This window comes from Onychostoma macrolepis, chromosome 03, assembly GCF_012432095.1.
Source record: "Onychostoma macrolepis isolate SWU-2019 chromosome 03, ASM1243209v1, whole genome shotgun sequence".
NCBI classification, from domain to species: Eukaryota; Metazoa; Chordata; class Actinopteri; order Cypriniformes; family Cyprinidae; genus Onychostoma; species Onychostoma macrolepis.
The window spans coordinates 3,232,729-3,246,181 of record NC_081157.1 but is presented as its reverse complement, the minus strand read 5'-3'; the positions used below and the strand labels follow the sequence as shown (position 1 = coordinate 3,246,181).

Genomic DNA, 13,453 nt, shown 5'->3' with positions numbered 1-13,453 from the left:
ATGGGAATTCATTATCTATTTAGATTATCATGAAAATAATTATTCTCTTCTCTCTTTTTTCAGTGTCGATTGCCATCTGATTGTTGTAAGTGAAAATAGTAAATCATAAATAAATAAATAGCATCCTGCATCTCTGATTTGTCAGATTCATCATAACATGCTAATTAATCAATAATCACTGATGAAACTGAAAACATTTTAATTTGTAAAGACATACCTCACTCATATTCTTTCTTCTTTTTCTCTCTTTTGCTGGTGTCTACAGCAGCTACATACACCACAAAGGCTCTTTTCAGAGCCACATCACGAGAGCGTCTTTGGCTTTGTGAGTATGTATTTTGACTGACTGTCAGATACCTCGCAGTATTTGGGTTTAGATCAACTAAAGAAACATCATGCAGCATGATAGTAATGTCTTAATGAAGAGACATTACTATAAAGGGTTCATTTAAAAAATAAATACATACATAAAAACTAGCATCCTGCATCTGATTTGCCTGATTCATCATAACACTAATAGAATTCTTGATATCAGGAATCTGCTTTTTTAAGAGTATCAAAGTAATTATTGATATCAACAAAGGCAGTTGATATCAGAAATTGCCCATGCAACTAGTGAGAATATAATTACTGATATCTTAAATAATATTTTAACTAAGAATAGCTATGGTAATGAGTTAATGAATATTAATGAGTTCTGCTTTTCCCATAATCTTCTTTTTAGCGTCAGTGTAGGTGAAAGATGGAGGAAGAATATCCATGCACAGATATGGCTCCTCCTTTATTTATTTGTTTAGTCAATGAAACATAAAAATGATATTATGGCTAGATTTATTTTTATTTTTTAATTTGTGTTAATTATTAAAAAAAAAAAAAAAGGTTTCATCCTGTTTCTACTTATTGGTCACCAAGTCCACTTAAACCATCATATCTTGGTAGCAGAAACAAAAATCCCTGAAATTTAAAAAATAATAATAATAATCCTTAGGAATAGAACTGGGCCCTGCAGACATAGGCCCTTCAAAATTTGTTCTGATGACACTCGCTGTCCCGTGACATTAAATTTTGGGCAGATCAAAAATATATTGACATTTTGTCCATTCTTTCGAGTTTAGTCCTAACCCTCATCCAGCAATCATCAACTGATTAGAATTAGAGATAAATTCTTCAGGTATCAGGCCCTTCAAAAAAAAAAGAGGTTGACACCCTCACCTTTAAATTTTAGTCACAACAAAGTAACTAGCTGAATTAAATGGAAAAATGTTATCTAAAATAAGTGACCACACACACATTTATTAAGCTTTTGTATGCTATTTCTAGGCACACATTTAGGTCCAATACTTTAAACAAAATGACAAAACTGACATTACCTGTTATATTGCTTCCCCAATTACAGAGAGTTCTCTACAGTCAACCACACTCACTCAACGACGATATCCACAGTTCACACTCTCTGTCCAAAACAAGGTATGTGTATTTACTGTGATAGAATTATTAGACATTAAGCCAGTGGTTCTGAAATCCAATCTTGGGGACCCATAACACTACACATTCTGGATGTCTCTCTCATCTAACATGCTCTATTCAGTTTAAGGAGCTTCTATTATATGATGAGTTGAATCACGTGTAAAAGACATCCAAAATGTGCAATGCAAGGGTCTTCCAATACTGGAGTTGAGAACCACTGCATTTGGCTTAGCAGGTTAGTGCAATGCATCTTTGTGTGTGTGTGTGTGTGTGTGTGTGTGTGTGTGTGTTAATATCTCAGTACCATGGATAGCAAAAAGCAATCTTACTGGACATTGCGGAGAAAAGCCAAGGTTAAGATGGACAAACAACTTCAGTCAATGGAAGCATTATCACCATCATCATGGAGGGAGGAGTATGGTGGCATGCACAGTGACACAAGCAGCACCGTTGATGACAACAATGACTTTATGGACGGTTTGTCCCATATCGATGAGCCTGAATGTGTCACCATGGCAAGTGCTTCACATAGCAGTGAATCTGACACAGACTCAGACACAGATTCTGAACTGCATCCAAGTTCCCTGAATGATGACTTGGCAACCTGGGCAACAGAACATAAAATAACACATGTTGCACTAAATTCATTACTGAGTATCCTCCACAAGCACGATCTGAATCTGCCGAAAGATGCCAGGACACTATTAGGAACAGTGCGTTCAAACAGAACTGAAGTCCAAAACAAGGCTGGTGGCCAGTACTATCATTTTGGTCTACTGGAATCCATTTCAGGGGTACTCTACAGCAACATGGACATTTTATGAACATGAGCAATCTGAAGCTCCAGGTGAGCATTGATGGTCTGCCTCTCTACAAGAGTTCAGCAACTCAATTCTGGCCAATTCTTGGAACTGTGCAAAACTTGGTGCAGAAGGAACCTGTGACAATAGGTTTATTTTGTGGTGAGAGTAAACCAAGCTCACTGGATGAGTATCTTGAGGACTTCATCTGTGAAATAAAACACCTAAGTCATGATTTTGAATTTGAAGGACTCAAGTTAACTTTACAGCTTACCTCAATGGTTTGTGACGCACCTGCATTTCTGAAAAAAGTGAAAGGCCACGCAGGCTACCATGGATGCGAAAAATGCATTCAGGATGGAGTGCACCTGGAGAACAGGATGACATTCCCTAGAAATGACATGCCTCTTAGAAATGATGACAACTTCAGAAATAAGACCGATCCAGAACACCACCATGGCACCTCACCTCTGGAAGAAACCTCCCTGGATATGGTCTCTGGATTCCCCCTCGATTACATGCACCTTGTGTGCCTCGGTGTCATGAGGCGACTTCTCCACTTGTGGCTTCGACTGGGTCCTCTAACTTGCAGGCTGTCAGGATTTCAAGCCACTGTGCTGACAGAAAGGTTGGTTGGTGCCAAGAAAAATGTGCCTATGTGCGCGCAAACCAAAGGCAGTGAGGGAAATAGATCGATGGAAGGCGACTGAGTTTAGACAGTTTTTATTCTACACAGGCCCTGTTATGCTGAAAGACCTACTCGGCACAGAGGTGTACAAAAACTTCCTACTGTTTTTTGTGGGAATCTTCATCTTGTGCAATAACAGCCTAATTGGTGATCACATCGACTATGCCAATGATATTCTGCGACTTTTGTCACACACTTTGGACAGCTATATGGCCCCAAATTCCTGTCCTACAATGTCCACTGTCTTGTACATCTTGCAGAAGATGCAAAACACCACGGTGTCCTCGACAACTTCAGTGCTTTCCAGTACGAGAATCACCTTAACAAGCTGAAGAGACTCTTGAAACCTACACGTCCACTGAGTCAAATTGTGAGAAGGTTCTTAGAAATGCAAAGCAGCAGCAAAAAGGAGAAAACAACCCACCACTGCTCAGAAAACACACAGCTGGCCCTCTACCCGAATGTCTTCATGGAGCGTCACAGTACAAAGAAATAAAAACATGTTCTTACACTCTGAAACTGGACCAGGCCAACAGTTTTGTTTACATTGATGGGAAAGTTGCAAAGCTGCAAAACATAATTTCAGCGAGGGATGACATTTACGTGGCCTACACTACCTTCAACAATCATGAACTTTTTTTTGATTATCCCCTTCCATCTTCAGCACTTGGTATTCATTTAGTTGATGGCATCTCAGGACCAACACATTTCTGCAAGTTTGAGAACATTGAGGCAGCTTACTTAGTTCCTTATGACCGTTATTTTGTTTCAGTCCCTCTTTTACACACACAATAATTATTTTTTTCCCACTTTTTTCCTTTTTGACTTGCTATATATTTTGGGTAATTAAATCATGCATATGAACAACTGAAATGTAACAGATGTCGTTACACATTATGGGGCTCTAAGTTGTTGCTGATGTTTTTATGAATTAAGTTCACATACTTTGGTTCTTTCAGCATCTTTTGACAACATTTCCAAAAAATGGAAAAGGGCATGCTACACTTCTGACATCCCAGAATCTGAAGTTTCTATAAAAAGAATGCACAAGTAAGTTGTAAAAATGCATATTTCACTTTGAAAATAGATACACTGAAAAGTAATTAAAAAAACAGCAATATTCAGTCTTCTGAAGCTATACAAAGTTTATGTGAGCAACAAAGATAAATTTAAGTTATTTACTTATAATCTTGAATTCAGCCCCAGCTTTCACATGTCAATCACAATTAGAAACCAGGTATGTTCAGTTACTAATGTGTCATCAATTGACCCTTTGCAAAGACCCGCCACCCTTAGTTACTGTTGCTATGTCCGACAAGCCATGGCGCTCTCACTGTTCTCAAGCAGTGAAAAATACATTGCGGTGGCAAAGAAGAAAATGTCAGTGCACCGGCAGACAAGACAGAGCAGGTTACTTTAGGTATGAAAGAAAGTCTCAGCTTTAAATTGTTAAATTTTTCAAACAATAAATAGCATTTTGTGGCTCTTTAATGTGTCGTGACAGATCGCTGTAGTGCTTCAGTTTAACTGATCACATCTTCCTCTTTACTAGTTCCAGCATGAAATAAACTTCTATGAGCATCATAAGGTATCTTGTTTTAACACGAAAAGACGTCAATACAAAATTTGTTTTAGTCCTCTGACGTTAATCCGTCGTTACTCTCCGGTCTGGTTTGTTTGTCGGACTAAAATCCTTATGATTGGTCAGATCGCCTGTCAAACAAACTTCCTGCGAAGGGTCAATTGTGCCAGATTCAGTTTAAATTTTTTTTTTACACTATATTTTGGCCTTTTTCTAACCTTCTTAAGTTATTGTACGGTGTCAGAAGACTTGTGTATATATACATTATATTATATTATATATATTTTTGGAGCTTGAATTGCGAGAGGAAATTACATTGTTCTAATTGTTTTTTTTAAGTTTTGTTTTTTTTTTCTTTCAATTGACAAACATGCCAGTGTTATTATCTATATAATCCAGTTTTGTAAAATAATCTAATTCCCTTATTTTGCTCTTAGAAAGAAAATATACACATCAGATGATGAGCCTCATGATACCCCAGGTGAAAAAGAAATATATTTAAATTGTGATTTTTCAGACACACTTAATATATTTATATTATACTGTACTAATTGCATATTAAATGTATTATTTTGGAACAACTTTAAGTATATTAAGTGTATTTCAAGATATGCTTAAGTTCAATTTGAATGTATTTGTAACATATTTAATATATTGAAATTGTGTTAAATTGGAACCACTTTAAGTATATTTAGTGCAATTTAAGTGTATTTTTAAAAATACATTTAAAATGTACTTTTAATGCTTCATGAACTACAGGTAAGGTATATTTGAAGCATCGTTTTAATGTGCTTCAAGTACATTTCAATTGTATTTCAGCTTATTAGAAATACATTAGCATTACAATACTAGTATATTATATTATATTTATTAGTATTATATTTTTCAACACGTACACTTTGATATCTAGAAAACTTTAATGTATTATATATTGTGTACATTACAAATATTCATGAAGTACATTAAAAAAAGTACAGCAGCATATATACTTTGGTGAAAAACAAAAAAAACATATTATTAAATGTATTAAAAATGCACTTGAAATACAAGTATGTTTATAGTATTTTTGTGTTACTACAAACATACTCAAGTACATTTTAAAACATTATACAAAAAACATAAATGAAAAATACACTGAAATTCTATGGAAGTGCCATCTTATCCATTTGTAGAACATTTCAGTTATACCTGTATTACTGAAAAGTAAAGAATTTTACATCAATGAATAAATAAAAATTACAATGCAATTTTCTGAAGAAAAAAAAAACATGTAAAGTGAATAGATGTGTGTGCAAAGACTGAAGATGATAAAGTTCAAGCAACAGAATAGGGAGGGATGGAGGGGTTTTGGAGGTGGACAAGGAGATGGTGTAGGGATGGTGATGAGAGGATGACGATGATGCCCTGGCGGCTTAGATGGAGTTTGGCACATGGCACAGACCCAGAGCATCCCAGTGCTGACAACACATGGTGGAGTCGAGGGAGGGAGGAGCCAAGATGTAGATGGTGTGGCTGCAGACATCTGGGGGCCGACCGATGGAGACAGAGCTGGTGGATCCGAAGCCGCAGACTAAGGGCCAATGGAGCTGAGCGTCGTCGCAGGTTCCGGAGACCTGGGCACAGCCTAGTCAGTAGTGTCTTGCAGCTTTAGAAAAAAACAAAACAGAAACAAAATTAGATAACAGATTTTTACATGAATGACTGAAAAGAAGCACAAATTAGCCACCTGGAATGGATACATTGCTAACGTTTTTCTTCCAAGATTGACGGAATCCCCCTCTATTAGGCCTGATTCAAAAATCTCTATAACAGAGGTGATACGACATTAAAATATACTTACTATTCCCGTCTCTGCACTCAGATTTCAGTTTGTCTTCTATAGCAGCTGATCTGAAAAACAACAAATGTTAATATTTCTTACACGCACACACACAAAAAAAAGCCAATGATGATTGATGATTTGTTTTCTATTTAAGAATGACAGAACAATGTACCTGGACGGAAATATAGGTCAAAAACCTTACCAGTCTCAGCAGTTTCAGATGTACTGTATGCTTTTATAAGCAACCCTTCTTACAATTTAATCTTTGTTCTTATCTGTAATGAGAAATATATATATTAGAAAATAAAGTCATAAGGTTGTCAAGCTTGAACAAATATAGACACCAATCAACCAACACTATCACAGTTTGCTGATCAGCTCAAGACAAAGTAATTGTATGTTCATAATCATGGTTTTTCAAAGATCATTAACCTCATTACAGTAAAGCTAAATTGTTCAGGAAATCAGAAATAAATATACTTCATGTTGCAAATAAAAGAATGTTAATGTTAACTAATTTTATTTAATTTTTTTCTGCCAATGCATGTGTCAAAAACATGACTGGTACAGACAAATAACGTTAATTAAATACAAATCTTACCTGAAGTCACAGTGAGGTTCTGAAGCCAGACGCCATACACGCTCGCAGAAGCTGGTAACAATAAGAACATGCCGCTTTATGCCATGGTCTGTCTGAATACTGGATTCTGATTGGCTGGCAGGTGTTGATTAAATTCGTTGAACTGCAGGTAGTTCCAGGTCAGTTTAATCACGTTCTATATTAATGCGCTTCCTATAAACATTGGTAACCATAGTAACATACAATTACAGTTGAATAGTAATACAGACAAAAATAACCGTCATTTTTATCGTTCCGGTCAAATACTGCAGCACAAATATTATTAACGTATTTAATATGTGAATGCTGGTAAATGACCATGGCATAAACGGGATAATCAACGGCTGTGCATTAAACGATTTGAATGCATCCGCTGCGCGTCGGGCGGTTCTTCGCCTCCACGTCCTGCATTCAAATCGTTTTAATGCACAGCTAGCCGTTGATTATCCCTTACATATTTTCTAATTAATTTCATAGTTCCCCCAAAACAATTTGAATTCTGCCATCACTCACCCTTAAGATGCTCCAACCCAGATAGCAAAATTTGTCTGGCCCACCTCTGGGCCACAACCTTGCTTCACTTCTGGCCCAGTTCTGGCTGGGTCCCCGGCCCAAAACTGGCACACACACTGAAAACCGACTCAAACAATTTCCTCTGGCCCAGATGTGGCCCACAACCTGTAAAATGACTCTTATTTATTGACGTGGCCCAGATCTGGCCCGCATACTGTAGAGTGACTTCTATTATTTTATGTGGCCCAGGTCTGGCCCAGACACTTTAAACCAGATCTGGCTGAGACTCGGCTTGGTCCCCGGGCCGAATGTGGCCAGAAACTGCTAAATGTAATTCAGCAGTGAAACACAAATACAACCATTTAAAAACATTAAAAAGGCTTTAATTATAAAATTACCAAATACTTTAAATATACATGAACAAATGCACTACAGTATAAACATTCACACTTTTTAAACCACAAAGTAACAAGTAAATTATATTTACTGCATATATATATATATATATATATAAATGAAGAGTTCATTTGCAGAAACAGATAACTTCGTTTTTAACAATTTTAAAAAATCATGTTTTTTCATTGTGCATTCCAATTAATCTCAATCAAACTGCATTCAGGTTATTTTGATTAGGTAAAGAATAACTAATAAATACTAGCTAACTAACACAATAAAACAAAAACATGATAACAAAAAACAAAATTTTATCCGTTATCCGTTTTTGCAAATAAACTTCATATATAAAACATTGTGTGTCATAATTCAGTTCAGTTCTTATCAAATGGTGTCAGTGCAGACAAGTCAATAATATTGCTGAATATTAGGTGTCTTCAACCAAGCAAGACAAAAGGCAACAGTGACAAGGAACCCAAACCCAAACAAGACCCGGCTCAGTCAGAAACAGTCTCGTCTGGCCAAACGAATGAACGTGGTGTGATTATTCCAGGCTGCATCACAAGTCAGATTGTGGATTGATATCATTCAGAATATTTCATCCAACTTCTTCTGCATGAAGTAATATCACGCCAGCAGGTGAAGCTGGTAAAAAGGGTCTGCGCAGAGGGCTTGTCTGGTTCTCGTAGTCTTTGCTGAGGATCTGTGCTGGGGCCATCAGTGAGGTCTTCACAGGGATCTGTCATCTAGCTGACATGGTCTCCGCTGACAGTCAGGGATGTGTTGTGGTCGTTCCTGGGTGCAGGTCCACCGTCTGGTCTGGATCAGCTGATTACTGTAACCCAGGGATAAGGGTGAGACAGTATATAAGCAACTAATATAAGCAATGATGTCATTCTTCTTACAAATTAACATGTACATTAGATGTTATGGGAAGTGTTGCTGCTTACCCTAATTGGTGCAGCATAAAAATCCTTTAAGAGATTTGAATTATAGAAATGTGATAGTGTGTCATGTGTATGAACTGTTAAAGAGATGGTCTTTTAAACTCACAGAGTGTGTCTGCCTCCTGAAGTCCACCCTTCAGCTGGAGCCACCTCTTCAGTCCCCTTGACCTCCATTTCAGCAGCATTAGCTTGAAAGTTTTTTCCCAAATTGCAGCCTTGAAATATGTACAAATATATATTGTAAGATAATTATTTAATCTTAAGCATTACAGCTTTTACAATCATTAGGACCAGAGCCAGAATTCGCACCTTATATGTTTGATGAATGTTCATGCAGCAGCTCAGAATTTCTGTAAAAAATAAAATAAATAAATGTCAGATTACATATATATAGTGTTCAGATTAAACTTTTAAGTTTGTTTGCTCATAATAATCCCCACCAGAGTAAAATAAGTATGATTTTAATCACATCACACAGCATATCTATGCTTCAGAAGTTTTCATTCACTCTAAAAACTGAACCTGCTCAAGTGCAGCAGACAGATTAGGCCTCCATTCAAGAACAAAAGCTGATACACTTACATTTTACGGCTTTCTCTTACGTATCTATAGTGTTTTTCTCTGTCAGAGCTTCCCACACGGCATGTTACCACAAAATAAATATTATTATTAAATTCAGATTGCACATATTGAATTATCTTAGCAGGTGTAATGCTACTATAGCGTGCTCAGTTTGACTTACAAACAAATGACTCATTTGAATGGTTCAGTGAATCGAATCAGACAGAGTCACTGTATAGATGTTTATGGCTCCAGCAGCGGTCCGACTCCTTTGATTCAATAGCAATCACTCGTTGAAAAGACGAATCGAATGAACTCTAGCAAACAAAATAGAATTTAACTCATTAAAATGTAATTACTTAACATGATCGTGCACTGGATACAGCTAATTGGTTTTCATATTAAAAAGTACATATTGTTTTCCTAAAGAGACCGCCTGACAGTTAAGCCGCCTTTCCACTATCTCCGACGACGACAAGCGACAGACCGGAAGTCATTCATTTCGAATGGAGTAGTGCGGGAGCTGCGTGGAGTTCTGATCATATGCGTATGCGGAAAATTCGGATCCGATTTGAGCTGCGGATGCGTTAAAATATATGAACTTCTGCGGCTAGACCGTGTCGACCGCCCGACCGGATGTGATGTATTCCAGTGTTGTCCAATCAGGTCTGTGTGCGCGAGATGAGAATTATTAATAGTTTTTTGTTAATCTTTATCAGAAAAACTTACTACTTTTAAAAACCCACTATTATTATTCATAAACAAGTGATAAATTATTTTAATATTCATATAGTTTTTTTTTTTTATGCTGTCTCCATGTTCCCTCCAAAATTATTGGCGGTCTATGCTGTTTATTATTTGCATTCATTCATTCATTCATTCATTCATTCATTTCACCATGGTGAATGCACGGAGAATAAAGGCTCTTGCTTGTGCACTCCTTTACTGGAGACGAAAAAAAAAATACTGCAAATCAGTGTGGGTAAAATACTACCTGGCTCGTAGGAAAAGTCTCGGCGAGTATCACTGTTTAGTGCAAGAGATGCGCCTTAACGGAGAAGATTTCCGTGAGTATTTTCGGGTGTCACGAAAACAATTTGACGAGATTCTCCAGGTCGTTGGCCCAATTATTGCCAGGCAGGACACTGCATTCCGGGAATCCATCAGACCAGCCGAGCGCCTGGCAATTTGTCTCAGGTACAACCTTAAATTACTATATTACTATGGACACACACACAATAAATATATTTCAAACAATTAAAACAAACACCCCATACCCAACCCATATATACACATTTAAAATGTTCTTAGGTTGATTGTTATATATATCATGGCAATCAACTTAAGGACATTTTAAATGAGATAAATAAATTAGCCTTTTTATGTCTTTCACTTAAATTTAAATCTACTGATTTGGGTTGGGTTGAGCATAGGATGTTTGTTGTGGTTGTTTTTTGTAATTTGTGAGTTTATAGTATAACCTGGAATTTATTAAATGTAATTTTACTTCAAACTTGTTGTGTTTTGTAGTCTTATCTTGAGTCTTATATTTTCAGATACCTAGCCACTGGTGACTCCTACCACTCACTCTCCTATCGCTTCAGAGTAGGCTGGTCTACAGTGTCCAACATTGTCCCTGAGGTGGCAAAGGCTATCTGGGAGGGTCTGGTCGATCAGTACATGCCAATGCCACAAGAAGAAGATTGGCAGACAATCGCCCAGGACTTTAGTGTGCAGTGGAATTTCCCCAATTGTTTAGGGGCTATTGATGGTAAGCATGTGGTCATCCAAGCTCCTCCCAAATCAGGCTCCCTGTTCTACAATTATAAAGGAACCTATTCCATTGTATTACTTGGAGTAGTTGATGCCAACTACTGCTTCAGAGTAATCAATGTGGGTGCTTATGGCCGTGGAAGTGATGGTGGAACCCTGAGGGACTCTGCTTTCGGCAGGGCTCTTGAAGCTGGCACTCTTAAAATTCCACCAGATGCCTGTCTGCCAGGAGCTGAACATCTAGGCCCACTTCCTTATGCTTTTGTAGCAGATGAAGCCTTCCCACTTCGTCGCCATCTCCTGCGGCCTTATCCGGGGAAGAACCTGCAAAGATGCAAGCGCATTTTCAATTACCGTCTATCCCGGGCCAGGCTGGTTGTGGAAAATGCATTTGGCATCCTGGCGTCTAGGTTCAGAATGTACCACCGAGTCATGGGTCAGCACCCACACAATGTAGAAGCCTGTGTGAAAGCGACATGTGTCCTCCACAATCTCCTGCGGAGAAACAAAACAACTCACCCCTCTGCACCAGTGATGGATGGACCAAACTGCAGCATGCAAGGCATCACACGTCAAGGCACTAATAATTCCTCAAGGGAGGCTGTCCATGTGAGGGAAACCTACACGTCCTTCTTTTCCTCTGTACACGGTGAGGTTCCATGGCAGCATCTGGTGTCCTAGCCCTTTCTACAGACCAAAGGCCCTTTTAAGGGCCACCACAGTTTAACAAAAGCCTTTTTGAGTTTAGTGTGTGTGTGTCTCTTATTTCTTGTGCATGCCAAATGTTCCCAATTAAATGATATCAAATAATAAAACCTGCAGCTTTTGTATTATTATTATTATTATGGTTGATATTAAAGGTTGACTCTGTAATATTTATTATTATTACTATTACTATTATTATTATTGTTTTAGCCATTATCATAGTTTTAAATTTATTACTATTATTATCATCATCATCATGACAGTTTTACTCTAGCTTTAGAATTCAATAGTACTTCTGAAAATTATATTTTATACGACATTACAATCACATCTAAAGCAGATGTATCTGAGTACTGACTGCCTAAACAAAAAGCATGGTAGCAACTAACACAACTTCAATTAAATGAGTAATCAAAATTTTTATTAGAGATGTTGAGTAACAAGTATGGGTTTTGAGTGGTGTACATGGAACGTTTGTGTGTGTGTGTGTGTGTGTGTGTGTGAGAGAGAGAGAGAGAGAGAGAAGAGGTCCAATCAGAGGTCCTGATGAAAATTTCTGCAAAAAAAATAAAATATATATAAGTACAGTTATGTTTTTAATACAATATCACCACCATTCACAATTTTAAAAGAATATGAAGTCTGAGATCAAAACTCACAGTTAAACTCGGCTCGAAAATTAACTGGTGGATTTTCAGCTTGGTGAGTTCTCTGGATCTTGGATCAAGTCTCTTCAGGGCTGGAAGCAAACTCTGCAGAAACTGCATATCAGGATCTTCTGATCCATCAGGGGTTGGATGGTTGGAACTTTCAATTGCTTCAACAATTTTCCTTTCAAAACAAGATAACGATGCTGCCTCTACTCGTCTGCGGCGTTGTCGGGACTGGGTAAAGTCTGTGCTCTGCCTCTTTCTGCCCTCCTCTCCAGTCATGTCCTCTACCAGACTATCCATCCTGCTCTCTTCTGCACTGCTTTCTACCCTGTGCCTTTCTGCCATGTCCTTCCCTCCCTGCATTTCTTGATCATGTCTTTCCTCCGTGCTTACATCTGCTATGTCTTCCTCATCTTTTCTCCCTTCTCCCCTCTCCTCTTCCATGTTCCCAGATGTTGGCCGAGAAGAGATAAATGGAAGGAGGAAAGACATAATGTGATAGTACCTCCAAGGACGTTTCTGGGTAGCAGCTGCTCCACTTTTTTTCTTCTTCTCCTCTCTCTTTTCCCTAACATAAACATCTCTGAGATCTCTCCACTTTTTCCTGCACTCATCCACTGTTAAGTTTAAAAAACATTTAATAAATATGAAAATCATGTTCAGGTATAAACTTGGAGATACTACTACCTTTACAAAAAGTAACCATGGTTTTTATAGTAAAAGTGTAGTTTTAAGTTTTAATACATATACAATGGTTAAATTATGGTTAGTGTAGCTAAACCATGGTTAATTTGTGATTACCATAGTAACCGTGTTTTAAAAAATAAATAAATTGTAGTAAAACCATGGTGAATTCTCGTAAGGGTAATTGATGTTATTTCATACTGCTTGTTAACATATTACATTAGCATGTGATCATAATCTTTTAAA

The 13,453-nt window shown here is 37.5% G+C and overlaps 1 protein-coding gene and 1 long non-coding RNA gene across 2 annotated transcripts; one reads left to right on the top strand and one right to left on the bottom strand.

The window, feature by feature from the left end:
• Nucleotides 1–8,113: 8,113 nt before the first annotated feature.
• Nucleotides 8,114–9,647, bottom strand: LOC131536795 (uncharacterized). Its single transcript, XR_009270087.1, has 4 exons — nt 9,574–9,647; nt 9,141–9,181; nt 8,938–9,046; nt 8,114–8,719 (listed from the first exon to the last, which is right to left on the bottom strand). It is a non-coding gene; the product is annotated as an uncharacterized LOC131536795 (long non-coding RNA).
• Nucleotides 9,648–10,272: 625 nt separating this feature from the next.
• On the top strand, nt 10,273–11,846 carry LOC131536781 (uncharacterized). The gene has a single exon (XM_058769907.1). The coding sequence runs from the start codon at nt 11,073–11,075 to the stop codon at nt 11,844–11,846; it is 774 nt and encodes a 257-aa protein (XP_058625890.1). The 5' UTR covers nt 10,273–11,072.
• Nucleotides 11,847–13,453: the final 1,607 nt, after the last annotated feature.

What these genes read in the sequence shown, in the direction of transcription:
- LOC131536781 (XM_058769907.1), top strand. Translation starts at nt 11,073, where the DNA reads ATGCCAATGCCACAAGAAGAAGATTGGCAGACAATCGCCCAGGACTTT.